This window comes from Halichoeres trimaculatus, unplaced genomic scaffold (assembly GCF_033239565.1).
Source record: "Halichoeres trimaculatus isolate MK-OKI-2021-1 unplaced genomic scaffold, fHalTri1.1 fHalTri1_scaffold_20, whole genome shotgun sequence".
Taxonomy (NCBI): Eukaryota; Metazoa; Chordata; class Actinopteri; order Labriformes; family Labridae; genus Halichoeres; species Halichoeres trimaculatus.
The window spans coordinates 26614593-26630321 of record NW_027437198.1 but is presented as its reverse complement, the minus strand read 5'-3'; the positions used below and the strand labels follow the sequence as shown (position 1 = coordinate 26630321).

The 15729-nt window shown below is 38.8% G+C and overlaps 1 protein-coding gene across 8 annotated transcripts in view; it reads left to right on the top strand.

Moving 5' to 3' along the window:
- Positions 1-15729, top strand: part of srcin1a (SRC kinase signaling inhibitor 1a) — a 153043-nt gene that overhangs the window by 81867 nt on the left and 55447 nt on the right. For 7 of the 8 annotated variants that reach the window (XM_074696009.1, XM_074696004.1, XM_074696010.1 and 4 more), the window contains exons 2-3: positions 6525-6554; positions 7394-7743. In XM_074696009.1, coding sequence (XP_074552110.1) covers positions 6525-6554; positions 7394-7743 — 380 coding nt within the window. The remainder of the gene's footprint in view (positions 1-6524; positions 6555-7393; positions 7744-15729) is intronic. The other variant, XM_074696007.1, reaches the window with a different exon arrangement.

Below are 15729 nucleotides of genomic sequence, written 5' to 3'. Positions count from 1 at the left end.
TTAAAAGAAGTTCTGTAAGTGCTGATTGTGCACAACAGAACTGAACATTTCACATCCTCAAAGCTTTCAGAGACTGTCAGGAAATGAAAATCATCTGGTTTTACTTCACAGGAAGCTGTTTTGTGGGTCTGCAGGAGTTTTCGTTACTTGCTAGCAAACACAACACTCAAACTTTGTACGTTAGCAGAAGCTTGTCACGCATATCTGACACATACCTGGTTAGCAGAAAGCTAACTTATGTCGCTCTACGTCTTGTGCTGCTCTCCAAGTTCCTGAAAGTGAATGAAAGTGGAGCCAAGTTTCACCCTTGTTTGGGAAAAAGCTTCATCTGTTTAGAGTTTTGTTGGTTGTTTTTCTTTCTACGTGTTATGTCCGCTATCGTAGCGGCTCTGATTAGCTTCTTCCACTTGCTAATCAACACGCAAAGTCGCTTACGCACTGGGTGCTCTGTGATTGGCTGATGTAACTACGCTTACTCTCTGCCTGACACAACCAAAACATCCAGGTAGAGGAGGGGGTTGAAGCAGACACAGATACTAACACACACAGACGATTGAGCAGGAATATTCCTGTAAAAAATCACATTTTATTTTTTTAAAGAAAACCCTTCAGACCCTACCTTTAAGCTCTGATAACTACAAGACTCAGAAGTCTCTCTGGACTTTTTTCTTTTTCAGTTACATGTGAATTATGCACGTTTATAGTCTAATCCTGGAGGTTTTGGGTTGGTGGCATCACGCCTTACAAGAGACAGAGCTAAAGTCTTACTGTATTCCTGCAGTCTGCAGGTTTCCCTCCCTGACCCACTTGTTAAGCATGCCTTAAACATACAGCTGCATGCACCAAAGCAAATTAAACCTGCTTCCCTCATCCCCTCATGAGTCTCTGGAACAAACTGTACGTTCATGCATACGCTGAGTCCAGGAAAATAAAAACATATTCAGGAGAATGTGTCTGAGGATTTGGCTGAGGTGGTTCAGGATATTATTGTTTTCGTGTGTTTATAGTTGTTGTTGCTGTGGGTGGGTTGGCGAATGCTTCATGTCACGGGCTGAATTTCCCTGCGAAAAATAACCTGCAGAAGGCAGCGGAGAGCGGTGACTCAGAAAGTAAGAAGTTGAGAATATTGCTCGTTGAAATGCACAACAGGTCCGAGTAATTGAAGGAACAATATGTTTTTATTCACACTGCACACCACGCTTTCCTCGACTTTGTGCTAGATCTGTTCAATCTGTGGTGCAGTGAGCGTCTCCTGATGTTTTGTTGATCTGTTACACCATGGGTCTGCTCCTTGTAGCTTTAAAATTTTATTGAATTTAAGAATTGTTATTTTTCTTCCAGAGGGTGTTGATGATTAAAGACACTGACACTAAATAAAATCCTGCGTTAACATTTAGTTGAACTAAATCTTCATCCCATCTGTCAATAAAGCCTGCCACCGCTCTACTTCACCTCCTACAGCTCCTCCATGTTCATTTAACTGACAACGTGTCGGCTTAATATACATGCTTGATATGTGGCAAGATATTCACAGATAACAAAAAAAAGATGAGATGAGCAATTTTATCACTATGTGTTATCAAATTCAAGTATTCTCTCAAAAATGTTGATTTATTTTGAAATTTCAAAAAAATGTAAGGCCTGCAAATTTTGAAATTTTGGCATCATTGACATATTTGCATTTTTTTAAATTTTATAAAATAGTTGCATATCATAGAAATTTCAGTAATTGTGAAATTTTAGCATTTTTTTATTAAGTTTTTTTTCCAGTTCTTTTAATCATTTTTTATTTTTTTCCAATATTTACAAATCTTTAAAGTATTTTAATTATTTTTGATTTTATAAAATAGTTGCATATCATAGAAAATTCAAAAAAATTGTGAAATTTTTTGCTTTTCATCAATTTCAGTTCTTTTAATTAGTTTTAATTTTTTTTTTCAATATTTACAAATCTTTGAAGTATTTGCAAATTTTTAAGAAAAATTATAAAATCATATTCTAAAAATTTCAAATAAATGTGAAATTTAAGTGGGTTTTTTTTTTTATTTCATTTTTTTAAACTATTTTTGAAAATTTTCCGGTATTTGAAAATCTTCTAAGTATTTGCCAATATTTTACATTACATAAAATGGTTGCATATTAAAGGCATGACAAAAAATTGTGAAATTTGAGCTTTTTTCCCAAAATTTCTGCTTTTTTATTTTTTTTAAAAAAAATTTAATATTTGAAGATTTTTTTTAAGTATTTTCAAAATTTTATGAAAAAATTGTACATTATAGAAATGCCAAAAAATGTGAAATTTAGGCAATTATTTTTGAAAATTTTCCAATATTTTGAAATTTGCAAATTAATTTAATTTTTTCGCAAATTTTTGAAATTTTGCAAATGTATAACATTTAAAGGTGTTGGTTTTTAATTTTTTTCAATTTAAAATATTTTTAACATTTTGAAAAATTTATTAAAAATAAAGAACTGAAACATCACATGTAAAGTTTATGAATTCAATAAACTTCTATTTGAATACTTTAAAACTAATTATTTCCTTGGTATTTACTGCGTATAGAATTTTTAAGCTTTATCATTTTTATAATAGTGATAAAGTAGATTTTGTGGCTCCTGAATGACTTAAATCCAGGTGAGCTGAAGGGAAACGGCTCCTATGAAAGTAAAGGTTGCAGACCCCTGTGTAACACCTGAGGCAAATGGACTCAGACGTGTCTCCTCGAGAAGACCAAACCGAGGTGGACTGCTGAATCAGGCCGTACTGGTTTTGTTAGTTCGCTCTGCCTTGTAGTATCTTTTTCTCCGTGGAGGTGATTTCTCCTTGTCTGTTTGTCTTATCTCGCAGCGCCCGCCGCAGAGCCTCTTTTTATTCCATCAGGTTAATGCTCTTGACTGTGCTCTCTATCTTGACAATGCAGCCCGGGCCTCATTGGCTGGGCTCATAGATCGTATCACGTTTGATTGTGGGCTGCCGCTGTCATTCATGCACTCTATTATTTCTTGGACCAACCTGCTGCACCTTTCCCTGGAAGCTCTGGCTCTTTGTAGCTGAATTCAGCCGGCTGTGGACCCAGGATTGCTGACAGACAGTGCTTTCTTGCGATAAAGCGTTTGCCAGAAACCCACCCCATCAAGGCTCTTTTATGTAGGTTTAAATGGCGCTGGCATTGCGTGGGCTCGCACAGATTGTTTTGGCTGTCAGGGTTATTGTCTGCAAGCTTATGCAGAGAAATATATTGGCTGTGAATGACGGAAGTAAAGCTGAATAACCTGTTCCTGTTTCCTATTCTTACTCTCCTGCCCACACAACTTTTGCTCCTGCTGTTTTCAAGATGAGGTTTTTGTGTTCAGCTTTGAAAAGTACATCTGCAAACTGCAGTTGGGGAAGTTTTTGGGCTCTCATCCAAAGCTGTTTTTTTACTAAAGATCCAAACAGTTTGTGTCTTTTGGCGCTTGTCTACAAGCAGTTTCCTTGTTCAGCATTGTTCAGGGTTGTACCTTCTGCTCCAGCTCTCTTTAACTGATATCTAAACGATTGTGATGCATTTCTGATGTGGGGTTTGGTTTCTTTTTGCAGCTTTATGTTTGTCAAAAGGCTGCATCAGCTTTTCTCCATCGCTCTGAATGCTCAGTCACAATAATAAGCCACGGTTCATAGGCCCAGCTTTGCCATCTATTGTAATGAGGCCCTTGAGTCAGGTCCTTGTTAGCTGATGCACAATAAGCTCCAGCCTAATGAAGTGTAAACCAGAGATCTGGGAGGCTGCGAGGGGCAAACATGAATATGTCCGGCGGCGTCAGCGCGCAGCAGAGAGCTCAATGCTAATGCTATTAGCCAGGAGGTCAGTCCATTTCGCCTCGCCCCGGCTCAGTTTATCAGCACTTCATGATGTCGAGGATGTAAGGGCAGGGTGTTGACACAGCACATCACACTCGAGTGTGATAACTCTCCAAGAATGAACAGAGACAGAAATGGCTTTCTGACGACTCTGACTGCAGCTGATCCCAGACCTCCTGCCCCCGGACTCACTTCCTCTGTGTTCCTCTGTGAAAACGCTCGTCTGCTGGCGAGCGTCGCGGCTCTGTCGGGCCTCAGCCTGGCCGGCTTTCTGTATTTTCTCTGCATTCATTAACAGCCCATTTGTTGCTGCTGCCCTGAGGAGCTCCTCTCGCTCAGCTCATCCCTCCACCGCTGACGGACCCTTCACCAACCTGTTTTCCTCAGCACCTTTTTCTGCTTTTGGTTGAACGGTTTCTTCCTGATTCATCTTGATCACGTTTTGATTCCTGCCTCGAGTTTTAGGTTCAGACAGATTAAATGTTCCCACTGATCAAATATGAAAAACTGTCTCCAAATGTGTCAGATTAAATGTTCATCGAAGATCGTTTCTACGGTGGCCAGTGGGTGTCAGACGATTTGCAAAAGCCACAACAAGGATGCAAGAGCAAAAACAAGAAATGAAAAAGCTCCAACATGAATGCAAAATCAAAACGCTTAAAGAGAAGTTCAAATACAAATACAAAAGATTCAGCACTTGTGTAAAAGATACTACACCAATGCAAAAGCTACAACACAAATGCAAAAGATACTTCAAAAAATGCAAAAGCTACAACACTTGTGTAAAAACTATGACAAAAAAATGCAAAAACTACAACAAAAAAATGTGAAAATTACGCAAAAGCTACTACACAAATGCAAAAAGCTACAACACTGATGCAAAAATTGCTGCAAAAAAGGAAAAGCTACTATACTTTTGCAAAAGCTACTACAGAAAATGCAAAAGCTACAACAAAAATATTCAAAAGCTGCAAAACTTATGCAAAAGCTATTAAATATATGCAAGAGCTACTACACTTATGCAAAAGCTACTATTAAAAAATGCAAAAAGCTACAACACTGATGCAAAAAATAATACAAAAAATGCAAAAGCTACTACAAAAAATTTAAAAGCTATAAAAATGTATCCAAATGTTATTTCACAAATGCAAAACTACAACATTTATGCAAAAACGACTATGAAAAAATGCAAAAGCTACAAAACTGGTGCAAAAACAACGAAAAAAAAATCAAAAGCTACTGCAAAAAATGTAAAAGCTAAAAAAACGTATGCAAAAGTTACTATACAAATGCAAAAGATACATCATTTATGCAAAAGCTACTGTGAAAAAATTCAAAAACTTCTACAAAAATTGCAAAAACTACTACACTTATACAGAAGCTCCTACACAAATAGAAAAGCTACTACAAAACCTATGCAAAAGCTACTATGAAAAAATGCAAAACCTACCTCACTTTTGCAAAAGCTACCACAAAAAAATGCAAAAACAACTCAAAAAAATGCAAAAGCTTAGCACTTATGCAAAAGCTACTAAAAAAATGCAAAAGCTACTATGAAAAAATGCAAAACCTACCTCACTTTTGCAAAAGCTACCACAAAAAAATGCAAAAACAACTCAAAAAAATGCAAAAGCTTAGCACTTATGCAAAAGCTACTACAAAAAATGCAAAAGCTACTATGAAAAAATGCAAAACCTACCTCACTTTTGCAAAAGCTACCACAAAAAAAATGCAAAAACAACTCAAAAAAATGCAAAAGCTTAGCATTTATGCAAAAGCTACTACAAAAAATGCAAAAGCTACTATAAAAAAATGCAAAACCTACCTCACTTTCGCAAAAGCTACCACAAAAAAATGCAAAAGCAACTCAAAAAAATGCAAAAGCTACCTCACTTTCGCAAAAGCTACTACAAAAAATGCAAAAGCTACTACAAAAAAAATGCAAAAGCTACAGCACTCAAAAGCTACACAAATGCAAGAGCAGAAACTAGGCTACAAACGCTTAATACCTGAATGCAAAAGCTATAATACAAACACTAGAGCCACAGCAAAAATGCAAAGTCTACTTCATTAATGCAAAAGCTACAACAATGATGCAAAAGCTACTACAAAATGCAAGGACAAAAACAGGACTGCAAAAGCAAAAACATCAATGCAGAAGCTACATTCCAAATGCAAATGTTGCAAAACACAAATGCAAAAGCTACTAATTTACTAATTTAAAAGTTAGCATTGGAGCTATATTTATCATAGCTGAAGGTTAAAAAATAATAATAATAATAATAATGATTTACTTTCAAAACTATATTAGGAACCTGTCCACTTAAGTTTTGTTGTGATGCAGATTTTGCTGTCCTGTTTTTGCTCCTGCATTCTTGTTGTAGCTTTTTCAAATCGTCTGACACCTCCTGCCACTGTTGGTTTCTGCATGAAGTGCAATAATCTCTCCACTCTCAGGTTATTGTCAGTCACTGTAGGTCTGCATAGCACACATTCCCCATACGTTAACCCTTTGAACACATGGTATGACATACATAATGCATTGACTACTTGTGATTCAGAGAAAGAGGCATCCCGTCCCGATGGCTCTTTTCTGATGCTCATGTTTCAGTGTTCTCCTGTGTTTGCCTGCACATCTGTGCACAAACACATAAATTAACCCTGGGCATATTTTGTCTTCCAGCCAACGGCAGGGCCTGTTTTCCTAAGCAAGGTAACTCACCCGGCAAAAGGCGACCTGCTTTCTTTAAACCATCCTCTCAGTTCATTCATTTTTTCATGTTGCCACCGTCTCTCCTGTCTCCCTCCCCTTCCTGTCGTCTGTCAGTTAGAGCTGCGATAAAAAGGCCAGGCACTGTCAGAGTGACGCGCCTGCTTAAAACCAGCAGCAGAATCTGGACCCTCCAGACGGGTGACAGCGAGGAGATGTGAGGCAGAGGGAGACGGTGTCAGGGGGAGGAGAGGGGGGAGTCAGATGGACAGGAGCTGGTGTGAAACAAGGACAGATTTAAAAGAAGCCTTCACGTCATGTTCACACTTGACTTTCAATCACCCCAATTTCTGCGGATCCTGTTTTTCTCTGTTTCCTGAGAAAACAATGAAAGCCACTTACGATGACGAGCAGTCATATCACAAAGGAATATCCAGTAAAGAAAATTCAGCCGCAGCCACTTCCTTTGATCTGTAGCAGAAGCATTTCACTTTCCTCATTTTTCTTCCCTTCAGAACTTGAAATCAATAATTCTGCAGGGAACCGCTCCGTCCTGGTGGCAAATGGTTTAACATCCCATTCCATTTCTCTTTCTCTCCTCCTCTCCCTGTCTCCTCTTTCCTCTCTGCCTTATTTTTGCTGCTCTCCTCTTTCTGCCCATTTGTTCTCGCTGTGTGTGCTTGCTCTGCGTGTTTGTGCGTCTCCACCTTGAATCTTTCTGCATGCTCGTGTGGGTGGTGATCCACTTCTTTCCTGCACTCTTTCCTTCCCTCCTTTCCTTCCTTCCCTTTTTCTTACTCTGCGTCTTCCCTCCCTTCTTCCTGTCTTCCTCCTCCCTTCAGATCCCGAGCGTGGTGGCAGTCACATGATCTCAACTGATGACTTGGAGTATCCACGGGAGTACCGCACACTCGGCAACAATGCTCGCCGCTTCTCCAACGTGGGCCTGGTGCACACGTCGGAGCACCGCCACGGCGTCAGCGCCGCCCAGAGTCTGGAGGCCCTGACCAACCTGCACAAGGCGGACATGGAGCGCAAGAGGGACGCCTTCATGGATCACCTGAAGAGCAAGTACCAGCAGCAGCAGCAGCAGCTGCAGCATCCGCACCACAGCCCCCACCACAACCCTCCGTCGCCGTCGCCCTCCCACGCCAGCATGAGGGGCTCTTCAGAGCGGTCTGCACGGGAACAGGTACGCACTTCAACACCTCTTAACTGATTTTTCTGCCTGATTTCATTATGATGAGCTTTTAATTTGGTGGATGGGAAGTGCAGTTTTTGGTTTTGCCACGTTCACATGGGATGAGTCGCTTTAAGAGAGAAATGAAAACAGTTGCTGGTCGAAACAACGAGAGGGAAAGATGCAGGCTGCACTAATTTGAATAATTAAAGGTCGTCTGTGATTGGTTGTTCTGTGACAGAGCCGTCTGAATGGTGAAGGGCTGTAGCGATAAACAGTTTTCAGCTCACGATACGACTTGATCCGATACACTTGCATCATTTTTTAAAGACGTTAAAGAGACAGAGTGATTTTGGTGACATCTTGTGGCCGTTCCATTGATTTGTATCGATTTAGCTGAATTGAAAACTGACTTCTTCTGGTGTAAAGACGGTATGTAGTTGGGTAACAGTGACACCAGTGGCTGGCTGACCTAATCGCTCTTCCTGCAAAGCGAATGTGATGAGGCTGAGGGATGCTAGGTGGAACAAGGAGGATCTGAATCAAACTAAATGTGTTGATACTTTCTGCAGAAAAGTAGTATGTTTTTACCCCATGGGACAGCGGATGGAAATTAGCCTTGAGCTAAATCCGGCATATTTACAGCATTGTTGCCTGTTCATTAATATGCATTGTCCCATTCAAATAAAGAAAAAAAAAAGTAGCTCAGCGCTATACTACACTGTAAAAACGATTTTAAACAAACTGAATCCAAAAAAGAGAGAAAACCTTGACGTCTTCAGCATCAAGTTTAGAAATGAAATATTTTAAATTTACTTTGAGATGATGTTTATTTAACAGTCTATGAGCAACATAGATACAGTTTTAAGAGTTGAAATATTGATATTGCACCAGAGGTAAAAGTATCGCAATATATTGCTGTTGACAGTATCCTTTGTCATGTTGGTCATACTGTTGAATAAATTGTTGCTTCTGTTAAGTGGATACAGAAAAATAAATAAATTATAAATAAAATTGCTTGGTAAATCACAATCCAAATATTGGTCCAAAAGAATCTCAATTTGATTATTTTCCAGAACCTTTAACCCCAAAAGGTACCATGTTTAGGTACCTAAACGCATCCTTGTGACTGTGAGAGAGTGGGAGAGTAGGAGATTTTCCATGCTGGACATGAACACAGCATTACAAGTTTAAAAAAATGAGAAATAGACATGTGTATTATCACATAAACACACAAAACTGCTGAAACATGGTAGTGTTGAGTACTGATGTTTCAGTACCAGGCATCGGTACCGTGTTGATTCAAATGTAAAGGCAAGTTTATTTATACAGCACGTTTCAGCAAGGCAAACATATTAACACAAATGCAAGAGCAAAAACAGATATGCAAAAGCTACAGCATGAATGCAAAAGCTACAACACTCATGTAAAAGCTACTACAAATAATGCAAAACCAAAACACTTATGCAAAAGTTCAAACACAAATGCAAGAGCAAAAACAGGAATGCAAAAGCTACAAAACAAATGCAAAAGCAACTACAAAAAACGCAAACGTATGCAAATAGTTCTACACAAATGCAAGAGCAAAAACAGGAATGCAAAAGTTACAACATGAAAGCAAAAGCTACAACACTTATGAAAAAGCTACTACAAAAATGCAAAACAAAGCACTTGTGCAAAATAAAAAAAATGGAAGAGCAAAAACAGGAATGCAAAAGCTTCTACAAAAAATGCAAACTTATGCAAAAAGTACAACACAAATGCAAGAACAAAATCAGGAATGCAAAAGCTACATCACTTATGAAAAAGCTGCAAAACAAATGCAAAACCAAAACACTTGTGCAAAAGTTCAAACACGATTGCAATAGCATAAACAGAAATGCAAAAACTAGAATTCAAGTGCAAAAGATACTACAAAAAATGCAAAAGCTACAACACTTATGCAAAAGCTTCTACAAAAAGATACAAACCTATGCAAAAACATACTACACAAATGCAAGAGCAAAAAGCAGGAATGCAAAAGCAACAACATGAATGCAAAAGCCACAACACTTATGAAAAAGCTACTACAAAAAATGCAAAACAAAGCACTTGTGCAAAATAAAAAAAAATGGAAGAGCAAAAACAGGAATGCAAAAGCTACATCACTCATGAAAAAGCTGCAAAACAAATGCAAAAATATGTATGCAAAAGCTACAACAACAAAATGCAAACTTGTGCAAAAATTACTTCGGAAATGTTAAAGCAAAATTAGGAATGCAAAAGCCACAACTCAAATGCACAGGCTACTACAAAAAATGCAAAAGCTTCAACACAAATACAAAAGTCACAATACTTATTTAAAAGTTAGCTTCAGAGCTATATTTATCGTAGCTGATGGTACAAAAAAAAAAAAAATAAAAAAAATCATTTACTTTCTGTTTTAGGAAAACTGTCCTCTTAACTTTTGTTGTGTAGTAGCTTTTTCTATTAAAAGAAAACAATTAAAAATCAATTAAAAAGCAGATGAAAATAATAATAAAATACCATAAAAAATATAAAACGACAGAAAAAATTAAAAACAGATTTTTAGATATAAGCATAAAGGTTGCAGTGCAGAGTTGTGCGGTTAAAAAAATCCCTGATTGTAGAGAAAAATATGTTTTTATATCACTTCAGTGTAATATCAAATGAAAACCTGAAGCATAATCAGATGTGTTTTTATTCCATGAATCAATAAAGATTCATTAGAAGCAAAAAACTGTAACTTTATCCCAACCAGAGCAGAGCCAGACGCTCAGATGCTCCCACGCTGCCAAGTTTTCATTGTGTGATTGTTTCTAAAGGTCATCATCAACCTGACACCAGGAACTGTCAGCACCAACTTAACGTTAGACGGTGAAACAATTAGTGAGGGCTTCAGTTCCTGTAACAGTTCTGCCCTTGTTTCCTAAAGCTCACAGCTGCTTTCTGTTTCCTGTCTTACTCACACACACAAACAAACAAACAAACAAACAAACAAACAGAGGGAGTGTTTGTTTGAGAAAAGTGTGAATTTGGTGTAAATATGTGAAAAAACACATCAGGTAAAAGGAGAAAGAGTAAAAAAGAGAGGCAGAGAGGTAGGGGGGTGTAACACAGGTGGAGTCCATTGTTGCCGTGGCAACCGTCCCCATAAACGGCGAGTGGGGCTATCACATTGCAAAGGTCAGGTTGTGTAAAGAAAGGAGGAGTTGTGCTTTCATGGAGAGCGGAGGAGAAGGACGGAGCGGCTCAGAGCGCCGACGGATCCTGAAGTGACGGAGCGTCTCCAGCGCTCAGAGCGCGCCGAGCGAGGGAGCAGAGCCCAGGATTCCTTGTCATCTCGTGGATTGTGCAGAGCGTGGACAGGGGGGAGGAGGAGGAGGAGGGAGAGCTGAGGGAGAGGGGGGAGGAGCTGGAGAGGAGCGCAGCAGCTAGTCAAGCAGCCCGCCGCTCAATTAGCCAGCGCCAGCAGGAAGCAGCCACCCATCTGCGAAGGAGTTAATCGGCTGGTGTTGTAATGAATTAAATAAAGAGTATCCGCCGCATGTGCTGCCGGAGAGGGAGAGACGGGGGGAGGGAGAGGAGCTGAGGGAGGGAGGGAGACACGGCAAGAACGCCATGAGGACTCGCTGCACCTGACGGACAGCCGAGGATGACAGGAGCGCTGGACGGGCTCAGGTGCACTGCAGGTGAGAGGAGACGAGCGCTGGAGGCTGGAAGCTGGAGGCTGTGGTGGAGAGGTGTGTGTGTGTGTGTGTGTGTGTGTGTGAGGACGAGGATGTGCCAGCTGGGATTAGATTCCACGCCGTGTTGTGTTTGTTGTGGTTGTTGTGGTGACGGTGTGCATATGCTCAGCAGGCGAGACGGAGGCTGAGTGGATGCTCCTGGTCTCAGCTCATTGTGGGGTCCGTCTGGGTGGATGCTGAGCGGTGGAGGTGTTTTTAAGGAGCAGGGAGACGGAGGGAGGATGCGGTAATGTTGAAACACCAGAGTAGACCTGGAGGACTGAGGGGGGAAGAGTAAGAGTGATTGGGAACAGGGAGGTGGGGGTGCGGAGAGGATGACGACATGAGAAAGAGACGGAGCTGGAGGAGGGGTGATGTGAGTGCAGGCTGCTTTACATGCAGGTCAGGTAACGCAGCTCCTCTCTGCGAGGCTACGTCCTTCTGTGGAGCGCACATCCTCCTCCTCCTCCTCCTCCTCCTCCTCGAGGGTTAAACGTATACATCTGTGTCTTCACTGAGCAGTCAGGACGGCTTTAAGCTCCTCAGCTCCACATTAATCTGATATCTCTAACTCAGAGCGCTAACATCCTCTCCTCGGGGCTCACAGCACATTTAATTTAACAGCAGGTTAAAAACTACAAGATTTAAATTTGATCCAAGCTCAGTCAAGAGTTTGATCTGTCATCGGGGATTACAGCTCATTGAGTTAGCGTGATAACGCTCGACAGCTTGAAATAATGTCTGGAATATAATTCCTGCACAGGACAAATGCCTGGGTTGGATAATAACATTTGAATAAGCACACTTCAGTTTGCTCTCACGCTCCTTAAGAGTCTCCAAGTCCAGGCTGAGTGGATGTGGAGCTGTCAGCAGAGCAGCGTTGTGTTGTGTTTACTCTACCTGAGAAGTGTGAGTGAGCCTCATTAAAGCAGCAAACAGAGAAACTCTGAGACACACAAGACCACAAATCACTTCTGCACCATTAGAGCCTCGGCCTCGCAGTCATTCAGCTTGGTGGGAAATAAAATCGTTAACACTGTCGGAGTAAGTCAACAATTATTCACGGTGCATCAGTGTCGGTGCACAGTTCAACAAAGTACAACGACACTGCCTGTCTCGACCTTTTTTGGTTCATTTTTTTCCAGAGTACATTCAATGTTTGGAGTTTTATAAAAATTTACTGTAGCTCATGTGAGAGTAAAACAGTTTAAAATGAAGAAAAACACAAGAACAGAATTGGATTTTGGAGATTCAGTGAAGGAAAAACAACAATCAAACATCAGGAGCAAATTTTAAAATTGTCGCCGAAGTGCATCACTCTCAGTTTGTACTCACATTAAAAAATCTCAACGTTATTAATGCAACTTTTTCTACTTACATGCTAGAAGACAATGTAAACAAAGATTTTGGTTTATAAAAAATGGTTTCCAAGTGTTTCCTGTCACGTGACATCATCTGCTTCCTGCTCCTTCTGGTGGAAGACATGTTCTGGAAAGAGCCGAGTTTCATACATTTCTAATGATTTTGCCCCTAAAACATATCTATTTAAGATATTCCCCCACCTGTTTTTTTTAATAACTTCATTAGTATCATAATTATTGTCATTTTCTATACAAATATTAAGTGACCTGGTTACAAGCTGTGTGACCACCAGCAACAATTGTTGCCAGTCATGAAAGAACAAATGCTTTATTTGGAACATGTGAAAATAATACAAAAAGAAAATCAAAAATGAAATGAAAACACACAAAAAATAATAGAGAAAAAGATACAAAACAAAAGCAAAAGAAAAAAATACCAAAAAAAAAAGATACAAAAAAAAGAAAAAAAAAGAAAAAAAAGGAAAAAAAATACAAAAAAAGAAAAATAATATGAAAAAATACAAAAAAAAAAAAATTCAAAAAAATCATAAAAATCCTATTTTCCTCAAAACAAAGTTCCAAAAGGGAAAAATAGATACATTACATGATTCAGAGGGACTCAACCATAGACTGTAATAAAATGGACATCATCTTCCTTGGCTTGAAATGAGGTCACCACAAAAACTGCTCCCCCTGGTGGCTGGCTGCATTATAGATCAAAAAATCCATCTCCCCAGTCATTCCAGATGGGCTGCGGTCAAACTTTAAAAAATTAATACACCTGGTAGAAATGTTTCTCACGTCTGATTGTTGTGGTGATTTGAAGATATCATTTGGCTGTCTTGTATTTGAGTCCTCTTTTTTCTGAAAAGTTTCGTTTTCATTAGTTATAAGAGGTTAAAAATGAGGTTTTACGTCACATTTAAGGATGATTGACAGCTGACGTAACTGACGTGTATTTTCTTGTAAAATGTGTCAGGAGGTAAAGCTCCGTTGTCTTCCTTAAATGCCTCAGAGAAAAATTACCCCAAAAAAACACATTTCGGCTGAAAGAGCAAAATCTCAGCTTTCACAACTGTTGGGATTTTCCGATTGTGTAAACTGTTAAGAAATAACATTCATTCAATTCAAAACACATCTGGTGTTAAAGGGTTAACTCATCCCTGAACTTAACCTTTGACCTTTCACCCCTGATCCTAATAATGAGCAACTTAAGCCCTTTCCTCCTCTGCAGACTGCTTATTAAAATAAGCTCTCACTGTCTTTAAAAAACATGGAGCGTTTCCAAGTAAACAAAGAAAACTGCTGGATCTCAGCTCTTTTTTTAGCTGTGCAGTGATTTTTTTTAACCCTTTGGAGAGTTTCATCCTTCACACTTTGCATGTTTTTCCCCGGACAGTGACGAATGTGGGATTTGCAAATTAAAGAAAGAAAAAAACAGAACAACTAGCCAAGAGACATAAATTCTCCTCAGTGACACATCAAAGAGTTGTCTGTAATAATAATTGCTTTGACATACGTTGGTAGAAATTTCTACGCTGTGGGGAAAAAGTGAGCGTGGGCTGAGATTAGGCTCCGTATCATTTTCAGAGTCCCGCTTGTCTCCGTGCCAGCGTGGCGAGGCTCTCTCAGATAAACGCACTGTTTCCTTTTTCTGCTTTAAACCACAAAAGTGACTCGTCACCGCACAAACAGTCTGTGGTGAACACATGTTTCTGCACAATGAGAGGCCTCAGAGGAGTTTCTGTGACGGCCTTCCTCTGTTTTTATGTTGATGTTTGTAGAGCTGGAGTAACAGCGTCAGAGCACGTACGGGCGAAGTGAGAAACATTGATTATTTCTTCACAATAGAGTCTGTCAGGAAGTGTACATTTTGTCCTCAGAGCTGAGTTGGGATAGGGAAACCTTGACAAGGGAAGGAGTGGTCCAACCCAACAGACAAACCTTTGGAGCTCAAATACCTGAAGAAGTGAACATGTATCTGTAGATCAGTCGCCATGGTGACCATCATCCACCATGAGCATCAGAGCTTCAAGGTGCTGACATGGCCTCAGAAATCCCCCATGTCTCAGCCATAAGACCAGGGGTCTACAACCTTTACTTTCACAAGAGCCATTTAGTTTCAGATTACCTGGATTGAAGTCATTCAGGAGCCACGTAATCTACTTTAAAATTCTATACATAAGAAAAATTAAGTGAATAATTATCAAAACTATACGTTTTTTTTGCCTTTAAAATTGTACATTTAATGTCTTTGGTTTTTTTTTTTTCAAAAAAATTGCAAATAAAAGCAAAAAAAAAGAAAAAATTATACTGTCAAAAAATATTTTAAAAAAATTGCAAAATTTATGAAATTTCAGTAAGTTGCAAAAATTTCCAAAATTTAGAAGTTTCAAAAATAGGCAAAATCTTTGTTAAATATTGAATTTTTATTCCACATTTGAAAATAATGTAAAAAAAAAAAAAAAAAAAAAAAAAAAAGAAGAAGAAAGAAAGAAAAAAAAGAAAGAAAGAAATTCTAAAATTTGCAAAAATCTAAAAAAAAAAAAAAAATAAAATGTAAAAACTGAGCCAACCTGTTTAACAAAATTTTCAATTAAAAAAATGCATTAATTTAAAAAAAATTAGATCAAATTAATTTTCAATAATTTTATAAATTTTGAAATAATTCTTGAATTTGAAAAAATGTATAGATTATATTACTGATTTTTTTTTTTTGTCTTTTTGTAGATTGAGATATCAGGTGTAAACCATAACTAAGCTTCTGTGATATGTGATTTATTTTAGAATCTGCTGCCGTAAATCAACTGTATACAAAGTATTATTTGAAGTTTATATATTTAGATATATAAAAATATTGCTGTGATAGCAAGTTTTTCCGACATGGCAACGGGAACGTGCTTAACTCT